Source organism: Mugil cephalus, chromosome 12 (assembly GCF_022458985.1).
Source record: "Mugil cephalus isolate CIBA_MC_2020 chromosome 12, CIBA_Mcephalus_1.1, whole genome shotgun sequence".
Lineage (NCBI taxonomy): Eukaryota > Metazoa > Chordata > Actinopteri > Mugiliformes > Mugilidae > Mugil > Mugil cephalus.
The window spans coordinates 1845400-1866953 of record NC_061781.1 but is presented as its reverse complement, the minus strand read 5'-3'; the positions used below and the strand labels follow the sequence as shown (position 1 = coordinate 1866953).

Below are 21554 nucleotides of genomic sequence, written 5' to 3'. Positions count from 1 at the left end.
CAGCTAAACTAAATTGGATGGTTACTGTTCCACTTAACTTTGAAGTGGTTTTGGATGACCGGCAGTGGTCTAGATTAACTCAGAGCACAGCATCTTTTTCTATCTTCATGTCATTAAATTCTGCCTACAAACCTCCCCTCTATGGGATCTTTTCTTCCCCTATTCGTGTTTGTATAAACTGTTATTCCTCCCCACGCTCCACCTCCTCACCTTTCAGCCTGGTCGCCAAGGGAGCCGATGAAGATGGCGAAGGCGTTGACCTGCGGGTCAGAAGTCAAGACCTGGGCGAAGCGCTCGGGCCGTATGCCGTATCGCTCCAGGTTTGCGTCACTCAGAACCACCACGAAGTGCTCGTCTGCCTCTTCTCGAGCAAGCTCCTTGATGCTGGCCTCGGTGCCCTCCAGAGTGTAGTCGCCACTCATGCAGAACTGGGAGTGGGCGTGCATGGTCTGCAGGGAGAGGCAGATACAACTGTTTGTTAGTAGCTGCAGGAAAGGGGAGGAAGGGAGGTTTAGTAAGGTTGCTTCTTTAAAACGTCTTTACATTTTTAAACTTGTAGGCTTTGGCCCCAACAGACTTCACACAGGTCCTAGCCTGGTGTAGCCAGTTCTTATATTGGCGTAAAATTGATAGTTCAGATGATGTTTATGACTATGTTGTTGTTACTTTCTGGTCCATGACCACATAAAGCCAACCTAAACAATCTGATTGGTCCAATAGTCTTTGATGGAGCATAATCAGCTCCCAGTGGAAGCTCCAGAAACAACTTTCCGCCACAAACTATTTTATCAGTGGAAGGTCGTCTGGCACGTTGGTCAATACCTGCAAATTCTAAAAGGAACTGTCAGGATATCTGCCCAGGAGCTCAATCTGAAGAGAAACTTGGTCACTCAGAAAGAACAGGAGTCTTTCTACAAAAGGATGGCTAAAGGAGAACACGTTCTGGAACAGCTGATGTCTTGACCTTAATCCAATAGAAATGTTGTGGAAATCCACCAACATCTCAGAACTGAAGTGCTTCTGTTCTGAGGAATGGGCTAAATTCCTCCAAAATGCTGTAGACACTGATCAGAAGTTACTGGAATGATGCAGTTGCTGTTACTGCTGAAAACAAGGATTCACTTACTTCTCCAAATCACAGATATGAACAAATTATTTAATTTCTTCAATGAATAATTCAGTGTTATTTGAATGGATTGTCTTTGAAAAATGATTGTGTAAGTAATATATGTATGGCAATAATTAGTACACATTGACATTATTGGAGTGTTTCTCAACCTTGTACCTTGAGGACTTTGAGTCTCTGTTTGTCATTCTTGGGGACTTTGTCCGCTCGGACCAGCTCGATGTCGTAGCCATCGCCTGAGTGGCCGACGATGTCATACTGTGTGGAGAAAAGTATTTTAACTGTTACACAACTGAGGCTTTTACGTAACACATCCGAACACAGCACCTAGAATAGTGACTGAAGTGTTAAGGGGCAGGTGTGATGGAACAGAAACACTAGATTGTAGCCTACTTCTCCCGGCCCTCCCTGCAGTATGTTAGTCCTGTCAAAAGTGTACACACCCCCATAAAACCATCCATCATAACTGACTTACATAAGGCCAGGTCAGGCTGGCGCTGTGGGCTCACGGCCGCTATAACAGGACCCAGGTATTAAGTGTGAGGACTTCTAATAATGGAAGTGAGGAACGTGGTGGTCAGAGGTATGTGACTGTTGGTCACTGTTGCTGGGCAGAAATGTTCCTTTTTTTTTTATCATTTTGTTTTTTTTCTTTACTATATTTTTTTTATTTGCCTCAGGTAGTGAGGCATCTTTACATTTCATTCAAAATAAAATAAAATAGAATTATTTAAAGTTGTAATTTCTCATTCCACAGCGCTGATGTGGCTGTTGTCTGGTCCTTTTCTGGCTCATGAATGAGACGGGTCAGACCTGGTGTAATAATTACAACATGAAACTATAAAGTGACAAATTTTTAGGAGTAATGTTGCATCGTGTCGCCCCTATTTACACGCACTGATTCCAACACACCACTAATGATGGGAAGCTGTAAGACACAAACACACACGGTAATCCTGCAGGTGGTGATAGTACAGGGTGCAGGTGTGTATTCCTTATGTGTTATCAGATGAACTTGTATGTAAGGAGTCAGTCAGTCAGAGCAGTCAGCCTGACGGTGAAACTCTGAAGCCTGTGATGTGTGATATGTGATCAGTGTTAGGTTGGGTAGAGTGTCACACAGGGGCCAGGAAGTCTGTCTCCCTTCAACCATTTCGCACACACTCATGTCTCCCCCTCTTGCTCTCCATCTCTCCCTCCATCATTTCAGTGATTCTACTCTCATGACCGGACATCATTTTCATTGAGTGTGTCATGAACATGTTTTCAGAGTTTCACATTTTTCATTGTTCTCATTTGTTTTTTTTCCAGGTCTGAAATCACGTCAGTGGTGATCTGAAAGCTGATGCATGTTCATCAATCAGGCATAACATTATGACCACCTTCCTAATATTGTGTAAATCTCCTTTGTTCCTCTAAAACAGTTGTGACTTATCAGAGAATGGACATGTGGGTGTCCTGTGGTGTCTGGTAACACAATGTTGTTAGTGGGGGTCTTTGGGTCCTATAGATTGAGGGGAGGGGCCTCTGTGGATCATCCCACAGATACTTGATCAGTTTGGGATCTAGTGAATTTGTCTAGGTCTAGGTTAACACTTTGTGCCGTTCTTCATGTTTTTTGAGTTGTTCCTAAAGTGTGTGTCTGTGTCAGGCTGCATCTTGCTGGGGATGGCTGCTGCCATTAAGTGTCATTGCTATGGGGTGGGGGTGTCTGGTCTGGTCTAGGTGGGTGCTAAGTAGCATCCACATGAATGAATGCCAGGTCCAAACGTTTCCCACAAGAACATTGAAAGTTGGAGCATGAGTGGAGCTGAGGGAGCCAGCACCCTGCAAGGACACCCACCTGCATAACTTTAGCCCTTAATATGATTTGAACAGGTGAGTCTGACTAGATTCTGGTGCAAGCATCAACTGGACATTTATGGAACTGCAGTTTTTCTTTGTTGGCATAGAAGCTGTTGCTTGGGTGCTACAATAAAACCCGTTCCCTCACCTTGAACTTATGCTCATAGCTTTCCAGAGCCTCCATGACCATACACACAGCCTCCATGGAGCGCTCCAGCCTACCGTCCACACCGTTGAAACGGTACATGCTGCCTGATACGTCAGCCAACACCCGTAAACGCTTGGGCTTCTGCTGAGGACTGCCAAGCTGTGCACGAAAAAAAGAGAGTAAATTGAAGTAAAACACTAATTCTGGAGGGTGTTTTGTTGATTCTGGTGAAGCTTTCTTCAAATAACATTCAACACAAGGCCAGATGCAAAACTGGCTGCAATTATTTGAATGCAGACCTTCAGGCCAGACCAAAAATATGCAACACTTGGAGCTAAATAAGGTAGAAAAACATGCATATTATGGTTAGTGTGTGTTTGTATGATTAGTGTGGCAGCTATCTGCGAGCTGTGTGTATGTGGGCTCCCTGGAGCATGCATGACGGCACAAGAAAAGACCAGAAACTGTGTGTGAGCTGAAGCACAGGGTGTAATAATAATCTCACACACACCACTGGAATGCACCGACTGACAGATAAAGGTCAACATTATGTGTGTGAGCCCGGGAGTGTGTGTTTGGAGGTGTGACGCATGGAAATAAAGGAAAAGTTTAAGCGTGGTTTAAATATCTTTAAAAACACACACCTCTGGGTCCAGCTCTCCCCTGCGTTTATATATAGCTTTCTCTCCAGTTAGTCCATCGATGATTTTAGCGTCATCCAGTTCTCCCAGAGCCTGGTTCTTCAACCACTGCCGCTCCTTCCCTTTAGCCTGAGAATTAAAAAAACACATTTCGAAATTTCATTTTGGCTCAGCTTTCAGACAGGAACAAACTAAGTTACAGACTTCAAAAAAGATTTACGGCACATGTGTATTTTTTGTCATCCCACCAAAGACAACTAGCACCTTGGCCGCCATCCACGCCCTCTAAACAGAAGTCACTTTGAAGCTCTGACCCATATTCAAAAAAGCAAGCCGTGACAAGGACACCTGAACTTGTAGAGTTTCTTGAGGAAGTTTCATACAAGTAGGTTCTTCAGTTGTAAAAGACTGGTGGAGAGCTGGGGTTTAAACAGGATCATCTATGGTTGTTGCCCACATATCTCTGGACTGTTAAAGATCTGATTATTCGTTGTAATTGGACAAGTCTGTATTTGACCCTGTTTTCCTTCCCTGATGACTGAAGTCTCTCAGTAAAGGTAAAAGTGACGTGAAGAAAATAAAGTTTGCCTTTAAACAAGCTTGAGTTTTATTATTTGGACTTAAAGTTTTCTGTACTTAACGTTTAACAAAGATTGAAACAACTTTAGCAACTAGTCAGTTAATGATCAAACATCCTGCACCAGGTTTCAGTGTCGAGATGTGCTCACTCCCTGCTGCAGTATTTGTAGGTGCAGTTTCCAAATGGTTTTTACTTTTTGTTTATTTAAATAGTTTTCAGTGTGCACGGCCTTTCACACGCCTTTTAGATGCATCAGTTATGCAACGCAGCCATTTTCAGTCAATCGTGCTGGAGTCTTATTAAGATAAGGAGGCAGCAGAAGTTGAAGGAATTTGCAGCTTTAGATGCCAACTACAATTCATGCCAACAGATAAGGTGGGAACCAGACCTGTTATTAAGCCAAATATTTAGAAGTAAAAAGAGGACAATCTTAATGATAAATAAATATCTTGGTTACATTATTTTCTCAAAATAGCGTTCACATAGCAATCACATTTAAACAAACTGAACTCTGAGGACCTAAGATGCTCAAGCATGATACCGATCATCTGTTGTGAGCGGAAATGTGTCCGAGTTCTGAAGCGGCAAAAAAACACATCTTAAAGTGAATCTATGCATTATTAACATTGGTCTAGGAGAAAATATCAATTTCATCTAAGTGGTTTACAAAAATTAAAACAAAGCTGCTCTGCATTAGTTTCACATAACTCCATACTCAGTGGTGGAGAAATAAGAAATAAAGTGTCCCGTGACTCTAAGAGCAATAATAATAATACCTGATTTATTGCATTTCATCCTAGTCACTGGAGAGCACAATGTTGTGTTTTGACTGACAACACGTCCTCTTTCTGCTTGTGAAGCATCTGGTTGTTGCACAAGCTCGTCCACAATAATGTTAAACTTATGACAAATGATTTAATATACACGTCATCACTCACTCAATTACAACATTTCCCTTCTGTGGACTTCCTTATACAGTAAAGCCTCCGCTTTATTTTTTAGCAAGTTTATGTCAGTTATGAAACTATGTGACAAAATGTATTTGACTGAATCTTTGTATTTTTCTGGAATGTCTCTGCAGGTAAAGACACCTCTGTAGCTCCTTTAAATACTGTCAAAGTAGAGTAATTAGCCTTATTAATCTGAGCTATACTGGCAAATAAGAATTGTTTGTTGAATTTGTGACAATTTCGGATTCATTTTCTGCTCGGCTCTGAGGCCCAGGTGCTTAATTTAAGTCAGTTTCATTCATATGGTGTCAATAACAATACAAACTCAAGGCACTTTACAAAACTTTACACACGCCCAGAGAAAGCCTCACTCATACATACATACATACATATATCTGACTGAAGAATGCATGTAGAATGTAATCATGATACAAGTACAAGATATAGCTGATGATGTTGCATGAGAGACTGATATGAATATAAACCAAAGTAGTTATAATGGAATTTAAGACGCAGAGGGGGTCACGCAGCTAACATGCTATACAGCAGCAGAACACAAACGTAGAAGTAGTAAGAGAGAGGAAATTAGAGGAAAGGTGCCCATTGCATCATCCCCCAGCAGCCTAGGCTTATAGCAGCATAGCTGGTGGTTCAGTAGTTATATCTGGCTACACAGGCACACAGGCCATTGTTAAGAGATAAATGGAACGGGCTTCCCCTGAGGGAAGCGGATGGAAACAATAGTTTATTGAAAGCATGCCAGCTATGGTTAGATGTGTGTGATATGCTTGTTCTTATTAAATTGTAGGGTCCCAAACTCTAGCAGAATACTAATGTTGTGGTGTTATGTTGTCATATGGGTAAAGGTTACATAGGGTTAGAGACTAGGGTCTAGAGGATGCTTTAGGTCAATGGAAGGTTAGGTCATTTGAAAGACAGAAACACAAGTTTGTTTGTGTGTGTGCGCAGTGTTTCTCCTACATTTCTGTCTCTACGTGGTCGTTTACAGCTCTACTCTGCTATCTGTATCACACACAGTGGAATCTCCACCCCCCAAACCAACTCCTTAAATCACTCTTCAGGTATGATGAAATAAATAACATGACTTCACAGCGTCTCGTCTGCTGGGATTCATCCTCCAGTGAGAAAGAAGAAGCCCGGGGCCACAAGAGCAAATACAAACAATAACCAGCGCTCATTTTTAAAACCAGCCCGCAAACACCTGGATGGAAAACACTGGAGAACACATCCACCCACACACCCACCCACCCACCACATGACATACAAACAGAGCTTCACACCTGGACAGGAGAATAATAGAGCAAGGCTCAGTGTCACTGCTCTGTAATCATTGCTGCATGCTGCATGGTGTTCCTCTCATCACGCCACAAACACACACAAACACGCACATAAACATACATGAACATCAGTGACGTTCGCCCTCAGACGCTCAGACAAAGGGAGGAAAGTCGAAATCAAAATAATGAAATGGAGACAATATCGTATCCTGGATTTTCAGCCACCACTCCCTAAACTCTTTATTCTCAGTCACTTCAACCAATCACAGCGCCCCTGGAGGACAGCGTCCCCGCCTTCCGGCCTCAGCATCGGGCATAGGGTCAACCGATTGTCAGCTGCCAACTTTATGACCTCACTTTTGTTTCGTGGCGGTCAACTGGAGTTCACTCTTCCAACTACAGACCCTTTCCAAAAGATTTGAATATCTTGGAAAAGTTGTTTAATTTCCATAATTCCATTCAAAAAGTTATACTTTCTTAGATTACAGATTCAGGGCCCACAATTTAAACGATTTCAAGTATTTGTTTATTTTGAAATAAATTGTTGCTTCCAGCTCATAAAACCCACAAAAAACAGGAATTCAAAAAATTAGAATACATTTCAAGAAATCACCATTTACTTCTCAGTTTTTGCAGAAAAAAAAGACAGAAATTAGGATCACATCAAATCAGTCAAAATATGGTACTTTCAAAATGCTATGTCAATCTTCAATGCTTGGTTGGGAATCCCTTTGCCTTAATCACTGCCTCGAAGTGACGTGGCATTGAGGCAATGGACCTCAAGCAGCTTGGGTTCTGTTCCTCACCCGTCTTCCTCCAAACCCTTGGACCTTGATTCCCGTATGAAAGGCACACTTTACTTTCATTGGAAAAGAGGACCTTGGACCACTGGCCAACTGTCCAGTCCTTCTTCTCCTTGGCCCAGTTGAGACGCTTCCTATGTTGGCTCAGGTTCAGAAGTGGCTTGACCCATGGAACGTGACAGTTGTAACCCATCTCTTGGATGCATCTGAATGTGGTGGTTTTTGAAGCTGTGACTCCCACCTCTTTCCACTCTTTCTGGATCTCTGCCAGATTCTTGAGTCTTCTCTGTTCGATAATCCGCTGAAGCCCACGGTCATCTCTTTTGCTAGTGCATTTTCTCCTGCCACATTTTACCCTTCCACTAGACTTTCCATTGATATGCTTGGACACAGCACTCTGTGAACAGCCAGCTCTTTAGCTATGAACTTTTGTGGCTTACCCATCCTATGAAGGGTATCAATGATGGTCTTCTGGCCAGTTGTCATGTCTGCAATGTTCCCCATATTGAACCGAACTGAGACGTTTGAACCAAACTGAAGCAATTTAATGACACCCAGGGAAACCTGTGCAGGTGCTTTGAGTTTAGTAGATGATTAGTGTGTGACACTCAGTTTAAAACATTCATGCCCTGTAAAATTTGGGCTGATTTCTTCACAGTATTCTAATTTTTTGAATTCCTGTTTTCATGGGTTTTATGAGCTGGAAGCCCAAATTATGTTAAAATTAACAAATAAATACTTAAAGACATCGTTTAAATTGTGGGCCCTGAATCTATAATCTATGAAAGTTTACCTTTTTCAATTATGTAAATTAAACAACTTTTCCATGATATTCTAATTTTTTGGAAAGGGTCTGTATACAATGCTCAGATCATCCAGTCATAGCAAACAGAGGGGGGGATTAGTGAAATCCTAATAGTAAAATTTACTGCTTGGGATTAGCTAAAGCCAAATCTAGAAAGAAACAATCCTCTAAGCATCTGTGAGGTTATCAGTCATCCAGGTCATGGTTTATCCAAAAAACAAAGCTGACAAGGCCAACTGGATTAATTTTGTTTCTTGAAGATGCTTTATCTATGTAGCTTTGTCACTTCTAAAAGACTGGTGAGGAACAGGGATGGAGAATGAGTCCAAACACCCATAAAAGAAGAAGAATCAAAAAAGACCCAATGAATACCACAGAGACTTTCCTCCACAGTCTAACTTGAAGGTTCTCAATCATCCAGGTCATGATTTATCAAAAAATCATGTAGACTTTCCTGAAGATGTTTTATCCAGGTCTTTAGTTCTCAAAGACTAGTGGAGAGCTGGGGTTTAAATAGGACCATCTGAGGTTGTTGCTCATCTGAAACTGCATGACTGTTAATGAGCAGATTAGACCTGTAACTATATTTGATCCACCGTTATATTCTAACAAGCCGTTAATGTCCAACCACTCCAAAGTGAAAAGTTTCACACCTTGAGACTCTGGAGACCCATTAGGGAAGAAGAACAGGAACATGAACAAATTCCTCCATGTAAATATCTTGCCATTAAAAGACCCTAGTCATGTGAGTTTTAAATATTTACCTATTTAAACCCCAAAAGTCTCTTAGAACTGAAGCAATTTGGATTTAAGTCCTTCAAGATATCAAACAAGTCTAGTTTCAGCTTGCTATTTTTTGACGATTCAACCAAACAATGTTACCATTGTGTAAAACAAAGAGCTGACCTGTAAGCTGTCCAGGATGATGCGCAACGACTGAACCTGTCTCCTTACGGCTTTGGAGAAGCGCTCGTATGTAGAAGCATCATACTCGCTCATATCGATCTCCTTCAACCTGAGATGGAAAATCAGAGAGAGAGAACACAGAGAGGGAGAGGAACCATGACTTCATCTGATATGCTGTAACAGTATGTTGGATTTGCAGTATTTCTTTTAAATTTGTGTGTCAAAAAGCAACTTCCCTGTGCACCATGGATATCAATCAAGCTTCACCAGGTGAGTTTGATTTATAAACCCACCTGCATCTGTAGACATGTGAATTCTTTGTTCTTTGCAAGTACTAATCAATCATGTGACATGCAATCAGTGATTCCAAATAAGAAATATATATACATATTTTTCCAAAGTTTGCTGTAGTTTCAAGCAGGATATTTAATTATTTGTTTGTTTCAAATTACTGCTATTGATGGTGCTGAGTTGCAGCCTGTTTTTGTCCAGGCTATGCAGATCTGCAGCTCACAGTATGTTCTCACCATATGGATTCGGATCAAGAAAATAGATTTCATTGTTGCAAAGCATTACTTTCTACTGAGTTTTGACTTTCTACTGACTTTATCAGAGACTGGTCTGTGCCCACTTTCACTTGCTTCATATAACATCTGCTTTAAATAAAATCTGAACTCGTGCAACTCCTGGTCACCAAATTTTCAGGCAAGCATCATCATCGTCTTTTTCTCTTCTCTTAATGTCTTTTCCAAAAGACTTAATCAAAGAATAGTTAGAACAGAGAAATGTTTTCATGAGCTCAGGACAGCTGTGTACAAACTGATACAGAGGTCAGTCTTGTTAAATATGAAGTACTTTCCCTGTGTGTCATTGCAAAGCGCACCTGTGGACATGACGAGACAGGTGGTCTGCACCCCCAAGCCCAGTTTATCTGTATAATCCCTCCATGCAGGTACTTCAGTATCACTTACACACTCAGACCCAGGCTCCACCTCGGATAAGGTAAGGGTCTTACTTCCAACATATTTGCAAAAAACTGTGTGTGTGTGTGTCTGTGTTGTGGCGGTGAAATCTCAGCCAGGTGTTGGAAACTTTTGGTCCCAACCAGACCGTGACCACAACAGACATTCAGTGCAGTGACTTCAAAACGCAGCCATAGATTAAAGTGTGCTCCTGGCTTTATGTGTCACAGCTTGCAACAAATCTGTGCAAGCTCTGGGTGTGTGTGTGCAGATTTAGACGGCAATTGTGTTGACTGCACCAGCATCATCCATGCAATCAGAAAAGAAACATCATGCACACACGCACCACCTCACTCAGAAGACACGAACTGACTTCATATCTGCAGCAAACACCTGAATGGAGCTGAGAAAAACCATCACCAACATCTGGATGGAAATAAACCCGTGTTTTACTGACCCGTCGCTGGTTGTAATGCTGTAGCTTAAATACTTGCATGTCTCCAGACTCAAATTGTGCATCCAAACAAAGGAATGTAAAACCGTTAATATAAAGAATATGCTCTTGCTCTTTTGTATTATATTTAGCATACACTGAAATGTGCATCCGTTAATTCTGTTCAGCTGTCTTCAGGTGGTCATTACTATACAGTTATTTTCTGACCTACACGCTGCAACAGTCACAGTACATCATGTCAACCAAGAAAACAGTACACAGCCGATCGGCTTCCTCCACACATTCCTCAGTGTGTATATATGTGAAGTGGATGTGGTGAGGAGACGCTCTGGCCAGTGGGTGAAGCCATTTCCTTTAAATTCCTGAACTTTGACTTAAACAGGAGCGAGCGAGGGAGTGAATGGCAAACAGAGACGTTCTGAAATGTTCACACGCGACAACCACAAATAAACAAGGACTTTACTGGACACTCCCTACGACTAAAGAGACTGGACGAGCAGCAGCATTCCGTCCACAACTACCCACCACTGGTTACAGATGACTAGACCTCTGTTCACATATTTTGCTTTATATGCAAATGCATTAAATGAAAAAAAAATAAATAAATAAATAGCAGTTGAAGGAATCCATCCTGCTGCTGCTTGTGTCAGGCTGTCAGTGAGTGTCTGTGGTCCCAGGATGAATACAGACTACTGCCACCTGATGATCTGAAGAGCTATTTCCTTTCAAACTGCTGGCATTTTACTGAAATAGTGATTCAAAGGTCTGATCAGAGTTAATATTTTGGAGGGGGCTATGGAGTAGTGGTTGGAGAAGCAGCTTCGGGAGGGAAGAACAACTTAAGCAGCCCCTAAAATGACTCCCTGGGTGCTACACAGGTGGCAGCCACTGCTGAGTGTATATGGAACTGTTTGGGTCAAATGCAGTAAAACATCTTTCCTCATGTGGGATCAATACAGTATGTCATACAAATTATTGCAAAGAACTTTTGTTCAGACAACTTGAGGCGGTGCCATGGTTATGGATAGTTCTTTGATGACAGTTTTTAAAAATCTCCCTGTTACCCTGCCATACAGTGACAATTCAAAAAGACCAGCATGAGTAAAAGAATTATGACAAGAGGACACATTTCCCCTGAAAAAGTGGATTAAAATTCATGTTCTGCTAATAAACCCTGAGTTTGAATTTGATAGTAGTTAAAATATTTACCCAGGCTTAAAAGTGCATAAAAGTAGGGATGGGGAAACGGTCAAATCAGCTCATAGTAGTCTATGTGATGACTCTACCAGAGAGAAAACGTGTAACACAGCGTGTCCATGTTCATGAGGATTTTTCATGTTTCAGACATACCTTAACCTGTTTTTGCTTGTGTGTGTGTGTCACATGCTGAAGGGATTCTGGTGGGATTATAGTTTGATTGATGCTCAACTCAAAGCTAAGAAAACAGGATTGTACGCTGAGATCAGTGAATTGGAAAGGAATGGAAAACATCTGGCAGAGTTGGCTTGTAATATGAAAAGAAAAAATATAAAAATCAGGCAGCGGAACATGTACCGTAGGTATTTCTCTGTATGTGCTCATCTGACGTTTACTTGGAAACAGAGAATCAGCATGTAGCTACACGATCTTCCCTGGGCTTAGTGAGACAGATGGATGACAGGGAGGAGAAGACATCTCTAACGAGCTTAGCGACAATGTTGAAGAAAAAGAAACAATAAAGAAACAGAGAAGAGACTCAGAGAGGTTGGCTTTTCTGGTGTGAAAGCAGCCAGTGTATGAGATGAGCCATGCAGGAACGAGGGGAAAGGAAAAGGGGGAGGCTGAGGGGGACGAAAGAAAGTAAAGAGAACAAGACTGTTTGAAACGAGAGCGAACAGAGGAGGCCTTCATGGTGGAGCTGGTGAAAGGGATGCCCTCTCAACCCTCCACTCTGAAGTGAATGTATGCACACACACTGTTTCTATCTTTGAGAGGACTTTCCATTGACATAATGGATTCTAACTCACCCCTAACCCAGCCATCCCAACGAGGAGCCTAACCTAAGCCTAGTCTCTACAGGTTTTAACACTCAAAATGTTGGTATCCTCCAAGAGTTTGGCCTGACAACTTCATAAAAATGAGATCAAACCCAGACGGCCCAGTGGGATCCTGACCATTGACATGAAGTGTCCAGAAAGGCCGTTGTTTGCCCTGGACGGAGCACCATACCTGGGACGGATGACTGATCAGTAAACCCATCAGTTGGCCCACACACACACATTAACACCTCCTCTACATTACACACCTCAAACACTTCACTCCTGGGCAGTTTGCAAGGTGGAAAAAGACATTCAGCCCAAAACATCTGCAAACCTCCATAGGCCCCCCACCTGTGGAGCTGGCTCAGTTTGGATACGGGTTGTTAATACAGCTCTTCCTTCCTGCACATCTCTTGCCACCTACCTCTCTTTGAAGGCCTTTTCACCCATTTCGCGAGCAGCCCTGCGGACCTCCTCGGGAACAGCATCTTTCTCAGCCTGGGAGACCTGGTAGACTTTGTGCCCCGCATCCAGGCGATAGGGACCCCCTTTCCCACCCAGACCTGCAGTGTCTCTGCCACCTGTGGAGAAACAAATTGATGCTGGTCACTTGAAATTAACAATCATTATTTAGAAACATTGTCAGAAACGGTGTCCGTATACATTAGAGGTTGTACTGACTAGTCGAGGAGTCAGTTTGTTGTCTTTACGCTTTAAGCATCATGACGACTAGTCACTGATCACATGTCTCCTAGAAGACAGGTGAGGAGTCGTTACAGCAAACTAGCAGCGCTTCATCAAGTGCAGAAATACTTCACTAAAGATTAAGCCTATAGTACTGTGACATGTCAGTCCTGAAATACAACCAAAGTACTACTGCAATGTGCACTCATCTGAAAAGGCATCAGCTAACACCAAATCCTCTGGACAACAGTCAATTAACAACTTCACCAAACATCCTGTGGTAACAGAGAGGAGGAGGCTGTACATAAACTATTTGATAAAATTATTAGACCTTTAGCTGCAACATGGAGAAGGCTTCAGAGAAATACTTGGCTGCATTATCTAACAACACACTGTGGAGACACTATTAAATGCTAGTGATGGTGCTGAGTTGCAGCCTGTTTTTATGCAGACTATACATATCTGCAGCTCAGTATGTAGCACATGAGCTGTCTATTCTTAGCATATGGATTCAGGTCAAGTATATAGATTTCATTGATGCAAAGCATTACTTTGTAATGTGCTGTCATCAGAGCCTAGTCGGTGTCCCCTTGACTTTTATCAGCGCAAATCAGAAGTCATGCAATCCCTTGTATATATAAATCTCTGCATTATTTAACTGTAACCAGATATTGTATATCTAACAAATAACTTAAACCAATTAACTTATAATGAAAAGATGTTGGAGTAACCAAACTGCTGTTTATGATTGCTCACATTAAAACAGATTCCAGCAGCTGCCTTGCATGAGTAGAGTTTTACTACCATCCTCTACACTCTAAAGAGGTTGAGCAGATGGAGGTTTAGTGCCTTGCCTAAGGGCAAACATGCATTGCTGATAGAAGGCAGCACACCTCCTTACACACCATCGGTCAAAGTAATGTCTGTGTAAAAAGTCATGGCGGACTTCACTTAGCAGCGTCTGTACCTGTGCCTCCTGCCCACTGGTTTCCCCCGATGTGAGGAGCATTGTTGGGGTCGATCTTCCCGTGTTTTGGGGCGCTGACATCCAGTCCACTGTCCCTCTGGATGGTGATCTGAGAGGAGAGGAACCATGTGGGTCAGTCAACCAGTAACCCCATTGGTGAAGGTTTAGGGGCTTGTTTGAGCTTTCTCCTCAGATATTGTCCATTTTACAGGAGTCTGTCAAGTTTCATGCATTGTATAAAAAGATACAGTTTATTGCCCTGAACTGTTCTGGGAAACTAAGTTCATCAGATAAGCTGCAGCAGTGTTGGAAACACCAAAACGCCAACAGTGTCTGGGAAAATGAGATATATGAGATTAAACTAAACAAGAAACTTCTCTTTGTGTTGATCTCTTGATTTACTGAATCATTATGTGAGAGCAATGAAAAGACCCAAACAGAGAGCAGCCTACCACACAGTCAGAGTGTATAATTAAGGTTCTATCTCTAAGTTTCTGAGGACTGGGGGATGGACAGAATTGTTTCTGTCTTTCTCTGCAGGGGAGCAATGGAGAGATGAAGGAGTGGACACTTGGAGAGTGTGAAGCTTTGCATTTTCAGGTCCCTCAGAGCCAAAATCAGCATTCTGGCTCTCACACTGAGGCAGGGCAGTCAGCCAGAGTCTGGCATGCATGAAGGAGCGGGAGAGAGAAAGGGGTAGGTCAGAGGGAGACAGAGTGAATCCCTTGTGGTTCAGCTGCATTCTTACACCCTGCAGGAATCTGAATGGTATCTGCAGGGGATGAGAGCTGTAGGCGGCCGCGTGTCTTTCAGTTTTTTTTAATATTTTTTTTATATGTTTGTTTTGGCCTTAACAGAGTTGGACAGAGACTTATCTTGAAGAACAGCAGTTGAGCTGAGACGGACCCCTCCCCTCCCCAAACTGATCCGCCGTCCACACCTCAAACCGACTCAGAGCTCAGGCTCAGTTCTCACACCTACACCAGGCTGCTGCATCAGCACAGCTCTCTATATTTAGTCCAGATTACAAGGCTCAGGTCAGTGTGATACAAGGATTACAAGGACAAGATAATATTCACGTTGGGAATGAACTGGAACTAATGCAACACACATTAAGCTATGACTTTCAGCACTTCTGCAGGAAAAAAACTTTTTCATCTCTGTTTTTACAATAGGGGCAGATCTTAGTTTTAAAGATCTTTTAATAATGACTGTAAAAGCTGCAGCAGTCTTGAGCATTCAAACTGATCATCTCCTTAAAAGAGATGAGAGACAACAATCTTATTAGCAACAAAAAAATAAGAAACATGACAAAAATACTTTAAAAAAGACCAAATTAAAGAGTATCAAGACAGGAGCTTTTGCAGTTGAATGAATAAGTATGGCTACCAAGAAACGAGGTTTAAAATAAAATTAAAATATGCTTTGAACCTTGTCTTTTCTAATTTGTTTAATTTTATGTTCCATTTTTATTTTTAAACTTGATAAAGAAAGAAATATGTATAATGTAAGAATGGGAGAGATCTTTGGCATAGCTGATATTTTATATATCAAGTATCCAATGAGTAGAATATGTATGAGACTATTTAATCATTTATTGATAAATTTTATTCTTTATTTTGCACAATTTAAAACAATTTCTACAAATATATGATCTGGCTGCAGTGCAGTGAGAGGCAGAAAATTCATGTGGTTTCCCAATACTATAGAGAACACTAAATTAACATAAATAGTAATATAAGTGATTAAAATTGAGAGCTGACTAAATAATACAAATAGAAATAGGATGAATGCCAGATTGTCTTTGTAAATTAAGCAAATAAAATGCAGATATATGGACAAGTAATTTTAAATTTTTTTAAAAAGGAACAAAAGATGGAAAGAGCTATTCCATAATTTGGTACCCCCAAATCTGAAGGAAAACTGACCTCTGACCTATAGGAGACTGAAGACCTGATAGCTAATGTCATATCACTATAAAGTAAGTCTTGAAGTTTTGGGGGGTTTAAATCCCTTTACTTGAATGTAGTATGAGAATAAAAATAAGTATTAGACAATTACTGACATGGTAAACTGTATGAATTGGAAATAGAAGACGTACTTGTAATGTTTGACTAATTTCATCATCAGTTTATTCAAAAGTCTGTATCCCTTCAGAGAAATGCAGTACTCAGGCTCCAGCTGTGTTGCACATTAGAAAAACTTTCTCCGTAACCAGCAGAATTTACAAATGACTAATATCCTCTCCCACAGCTGCAAACCAACACACTCTACATAGCTGGTGAAGCTCTACAGGAAGAGTATCTGTGACTGTCTGCCAATGATTCAGAGTGAACCTCAGTAACCAGAGAGATCTCGGTGCCATAGTTCTGTGGTGAGGTAAAGGGTCAGAGGTCAGGTCCACAGCTCACCTTTAGGAGCTCACCTCCGCCATGTGACCGCTCTCTGATTACATCATAATGCACATGAGTCTGTGCATGAGTCATATGCCACACACAGCCCAAAATCCTAAATAAAAACAGCGCTGGAACACGGGCTCTGCTGCACACATGCCTGTGCCATGCAGGGAATAAGCACCTGATGCAGGAGAATGTATCTGCTCCGTCTAGACACATCATCCTGATGAGAGTTTGTGAACGTGATTACGATCTCTCGATAAACACCACACACGCTCCGATCCTGAATCGTGCATGCTCCGCGATGCTCATTCATCCCTCTGGAATCTGTCCATCTCAGAGGAAGCTAGTTTCAGTTAATCCCGCCTTATCATCGCTCTGTATTTAGATAAAACGCTCCCTCTTGTGACTCCATAACTCATGAATGTGTCTTCATTCTGGTAACAGACTCTAAACCAGTAAAAGGGTGACTAATGCTCTCCTTCCAAAAATGTTGAGTGACACTTTACAACATGTGTCCATTTCTGGCTTGGAGGGGCTTTGAGAGCTGCCTCCTTCATGAGTCATTTGAACACTGTAGCTATGGAATGGTGATGTTTGTGTATGTGTCATATTTCAACATCCCAGCAGATCTATTAGTCTCACATAAGTACTATTAGATAAAAGGAAATTCATTTCCTGTCAAATCTAATCACATAATCAACGTATTAAGGCTCAGTTATTAAGAATGAGTTTGTGGAGGGGATTTTATAGTTTTGGAAGGCCATTTCAGATTCACATTTGTTTTGTTGGAGTTCCTCTTGTAAGGTAACAGCTGCAAGATAGACTAAAATACAAATAGAATAAAATGAAAATATATATTATATATATATATGATATATTAAAGTGTTTTGGTATGTGTGTCTCTATCAGACTGCATCCTGCTGGGGATGGCTGCTAAGGGGTGGGGGTGTCTGGACTTTTTTAGGTGGGCGCTACATGTCTAAGTAACATCCACATGAATGAATGCCAGGTCCAAAAGTTTGGTCGAAATGTACATCTGCACTTTTATCATCATCAGCATCATATACAGTGAATGTACATATAAATATATATATAAATTATTAGAGAACTTCCACAAATATTTTGGCGCTCAAAGTTTATCTGGAGTCTCTCCATTGGAAACTGGTTCTGCTGGTTTGCAAATTGATCCAGTGGTGCCAGGCTGAACCCTGTGGCGGGTTTGGTGTTGTGTTGTGTTGTGTTGTGTTGTGTTGTGTTGTGTTGTGTTATGTTTGTAACAGATCTGAATGCCCATGAGGTGTTGCTGCCATGAATAAAAGAAGCAGCAATTCCAAAACTCACTAAAAAACATTAAATTCAAATGTCTGTAAAGGTTCTCAGTCGTCCAGGTCATGGTTGATCCAAAAACAATACTAAAACAAGGAGAACTAGACTTGTAGACATGGACATGTCCAGATGTTCTTGTTTCAGCCTGACAAAAAACTACCTATTAATTGAAGGAAATAAAGAGTGACATCTAGCTTGTGTTAGTGTGTATGATTGTTCCCATTGGCTCTACGCCACCTCAGTCCCACAGCTGTAACGTGCATTTTTCCTGCTGTAAATCCCAGTGAACTTGAGGCTTTTTAAAGCGACACAATACAGCCCTAATGGGTGACAATAGAACCAATGAGGAGACAAAGATGGCACCTTAACCCTGAAAGAGAGAAACAGGAGAGAGGGAGGCATGGAGGAGCGTGGGTGGGTGGCGCAGTGGAGGAAAAGTTCAGTTTTATGACTGTGGGAATCAACGTCTTCCCCCTCCTCCCTCCTCTTTGCCTTTTCATCCAGCCTGCCTCTCATCTGTGGTCCACGCCCCGTCTTGTAGGATTAATAGTCTCATAAATTTCTGATTCTCCCTTTAGACGCCTAAAGAGTGATTTAAGAGTGATGCCATCTGTGTGTGTGACCTTTTCAGAGTTAATGCCCCAGTGTGAACTTGGGTGCATGTGTGTGTTGGGATGAATGCATGCCTGCACATGAACGCCTGATCATGTGCAAGTGAGGGTGAAGGATTCAGTGTGAAATATGAATTATGAATCCACAAATGTTAGTTGTATTTATGTGCAGGTGCATAAAAACTAGGTTCATATTCATATTGCAGCATACAACACCCATTCTCAGAAGAGAGAGGCATTCCCCAAAAGCTTATCAGGAGAGAAGTGCCCAGCTGTGTCCTGGTAGTTAGAGAAGAAGGCCTGAGATGGAAGCCCACAAATGATAGGAGAAAAAAAGAAAAGAGCAACATCTACAGCTGAAGAGTCCCTGAGCTTTTAAGCCCTCAAACTTCTCCCCGGGCGCTGCACATAGCTACTCACTAGTCTGATGGAGCGTTCCCAGCATTCGCCGTGGGTTTGAGTGTGAACTGATGGGTTAAATGCAGAGAGGAAATTTCCAATGTGTACGAACTTATGGACAATAAAGACTCTTCACTAGCAGCTAAAGTAACGATCCCTCCACCAACAATCAACAGACATGTGTTAAAAGCTCTGAGAATAGGTTCTTTTCTCTTTTTGTGATGTCAGCCAAAATAAATAAATACAAAAAGTACCTTGTTTTGGTTACTCTTGTTTAGTTTGGATGCATGAGATGTGCTGTCCTTTGACCTTTTGGAACAATTAAGTTTTGGCTTATTTAGCTCGACCTCTTTTTGTGACGTAAGTCCTGTTAAGACTTCGTATTAGGATCCATCCGTTATCTGACCACTACTGTTCATCTTTTAGTCCCTGTGTTCACACCTAGTATTAAAATCAGCCTGGAGATCTGATTTCACTTTCATGCTCTGTATGAAAATAAAGTCCAATATAATTTGAGGCCCAGTAGAATATTGTAACAGCTGCTGTCTCTAATGGATCTCTACGTACCACTGGATCAGACCCATGAACAGCTGTTTGTTGATTCATATTTTGGAACGAGCTGTGAAGTCCCTCTGTCTCTTATTGAAAGCACAGGAGTGATTTTTGATTTATTTACTGATCTCCATCCTGATCTTAGTTACCTCAGAGACCTGCATGGAGCTCAGATTATAACTGGAACCCAGAAAACAATCATAATTTCACTGTGGAGCTCTTTATTTGCAGCAGAGAAAGGAAAATCTCTGCCAATAAATGGAAATAAAAATGCGAGTGAGTACTGAGGACACAATCAGCTCAGATTGGTTGGTAGATGGAGTTCTGTTCTGGGAACAAGTTAAGCATATTATTTTATTCGTTTCATTTATTACATGTCATGGAGCATGCAAAAACGTACTATACTTTAACTTGTTAATTCTTGTTTAGATTCATTTCTTCTTTAGTTGGTAAACAGCCCCAAGGACAGACTCTTTTGAAAGGCTTTCATCACTTATTCAGGTGATCATTTCTCATAGTGGTGGAATGAATGAGTTAAACTCCTCTTCCACAGGTCACAGATATTTAGTAGGTGGTCTTAATGTGACCCAGGACTTGTTGTTCACACTACCAAATAAATGAGGTCAAATGTGTCCCAGGCCAACTCTACATGTGGACTGAGATTAGATCACTCAAATGTGTCCTCGATGTATCCTGGGTGTGTTCACACCCGGACTTAAAGCTGGCCACTTGTGATCAAATCACCCAGGACAGATGTTAATGTGTGCGGAGCCATGTAATAGGGTGTGTGCAGCAAAATGTTATTTGAAAGAAGGCTCCTGCTTTCTCTGATCTGAACTTTGAAGGAGGGAAACATGTGTGTACATGTGTGCAACTGATAAGCTAGCTTCAGTAGGGCAAGCACAGGGGGTGGGGGGTGGGGGTGGGCAGACTGCCAAATACAGCAGTATAGGAAAGAAAAGACAGACATTGACATACAGGTATAACAACAACCTGCATGTATAATTAAATGTCAGACTGAGTGAATGAACTGCTATGACTGTGGAAACCTACTTGGCACTTGAAGCACCGTGATGACTGACGTCTCTGAGCCTGAGTACAGATGATGTCAACAGCGCTGTAATGGAGTAACGCTGAACTGAGGCTGAACACAATCACTTATTTTACTTCTCTTAGTACTATGCACTTTATCCATTTTTTGCACTTCTAACCTGAACTTTAATGTGTCAGGTTTTTAGTAATAGTATTTTTATTACTTTTATTTTGGTTATTGTGTTCTTTCGATGTCATCAGATGTTGTCTTTGTCCTGAATGTGTCTCTGATGTCTGCTGCAAAATGAATTTCCTTTGGAATATCAATAAATCTGAACTGAACTGAACTACTGAGAGCTGAACTACATGCACATGGAGCTAGAATATTAACAGACATAATCTGAGCAGAAAGATGTCCTCCTCCATCATTTCATTCTTTGGTCAAAAGCCTCACTGTTCCAATCTTCAAGCATAAAAACAAGGCATTTGGCAAGCACTGCATACATGCCATGTGCAAACAGGTAACGGCTCGTATGGAGCTGAGGTGTGTAAACAGTTCAGTAAAGCAGCAGATATACAGGGAGCCTTTAAGGCAGGTATGTCTAAATACAGCCGAGCTACTGTTGTTTGCAGAGAGCTAACATGGAGAACAGGCAGAGTCTGTGTAAGGCTGACCTACAGAGCAGAGGACTCAAGGTGCCCCATCAAAGACGACCTGAGCACTGAGGAATCTGGGCCAGAGAGTGGTCCTGAGTGTAAGTCCATTAATGGCTGTGATCTCAAAATGTGTGTAGTAAGATCAGTAGTTTCAGATGTACATTAGATGTACATTATTATAGAAATGGTCACCAACACTGTTGGCAACACACATCTATCAACTAAGTTGGGAAAGACAGCTTTCAGGTTTTCTGCTCCTACTGCATGGAACAACCTACAAAATTCTGAACTTAGTATCCCTGAATGAGTTTAAATAGATGTCCTGTTTGTCTTTGTAAATAATCATAATAATCATAGTAACCATATTGTGACAATTCCATATTCTGCTGGG

General features: G+C 41.5%; 1 protein-coding gene and 1 long non-coding RNA gene across 2 annotated transcripts in view; one reads left to right on the top strand and one right to left on the bottom strand.

Annotated features, from left to right (window-relative positions):
- vwa8 (von Willebrand factor A domain containing 8) overlaps positions 1-21554 on the bottom strand; it is a 71288-nt gene that overhangs the window by 4012 nt on the left and 45722 nt on the right. Inside the window, exons 38-44 of the mRNA XM_047600732.1 lie at positions 14188-14296; positions 12961-13117; positions 9103-9211; positions 3764-3889; positions 3120-3278; positions 1286-1384; positions 211-449 (exon numbers count right to left, since the gene is read on the bottom strand). Coding sequence (XP_047456688.1) covers positions 211-449; positions 1286-1384; positions 3120-3278; positions 3764-3889; positions 9103-9211; positions 12961-13117; positions 14188-14296 — 998 coding nt within the window. The remainder of the gene's footprint in view (positions 1-210; positions 450-1285; positions 1385-3119; positions 3279-3763; positions 3890-9102; positions 9212-12960; positions 13118-14187; positions 14297-21554) is intronic.
- LOC125017484 lies at positions 14352-19371 on the top strand. The gene is made up of 3 exons (XR_007113846.1): positions 14352-14883; positions 15045-15224; positions 16441-19371. It is a non-coding gene; the product is annotated as an uncharacterized LOC125017484 (long non-coding RNA).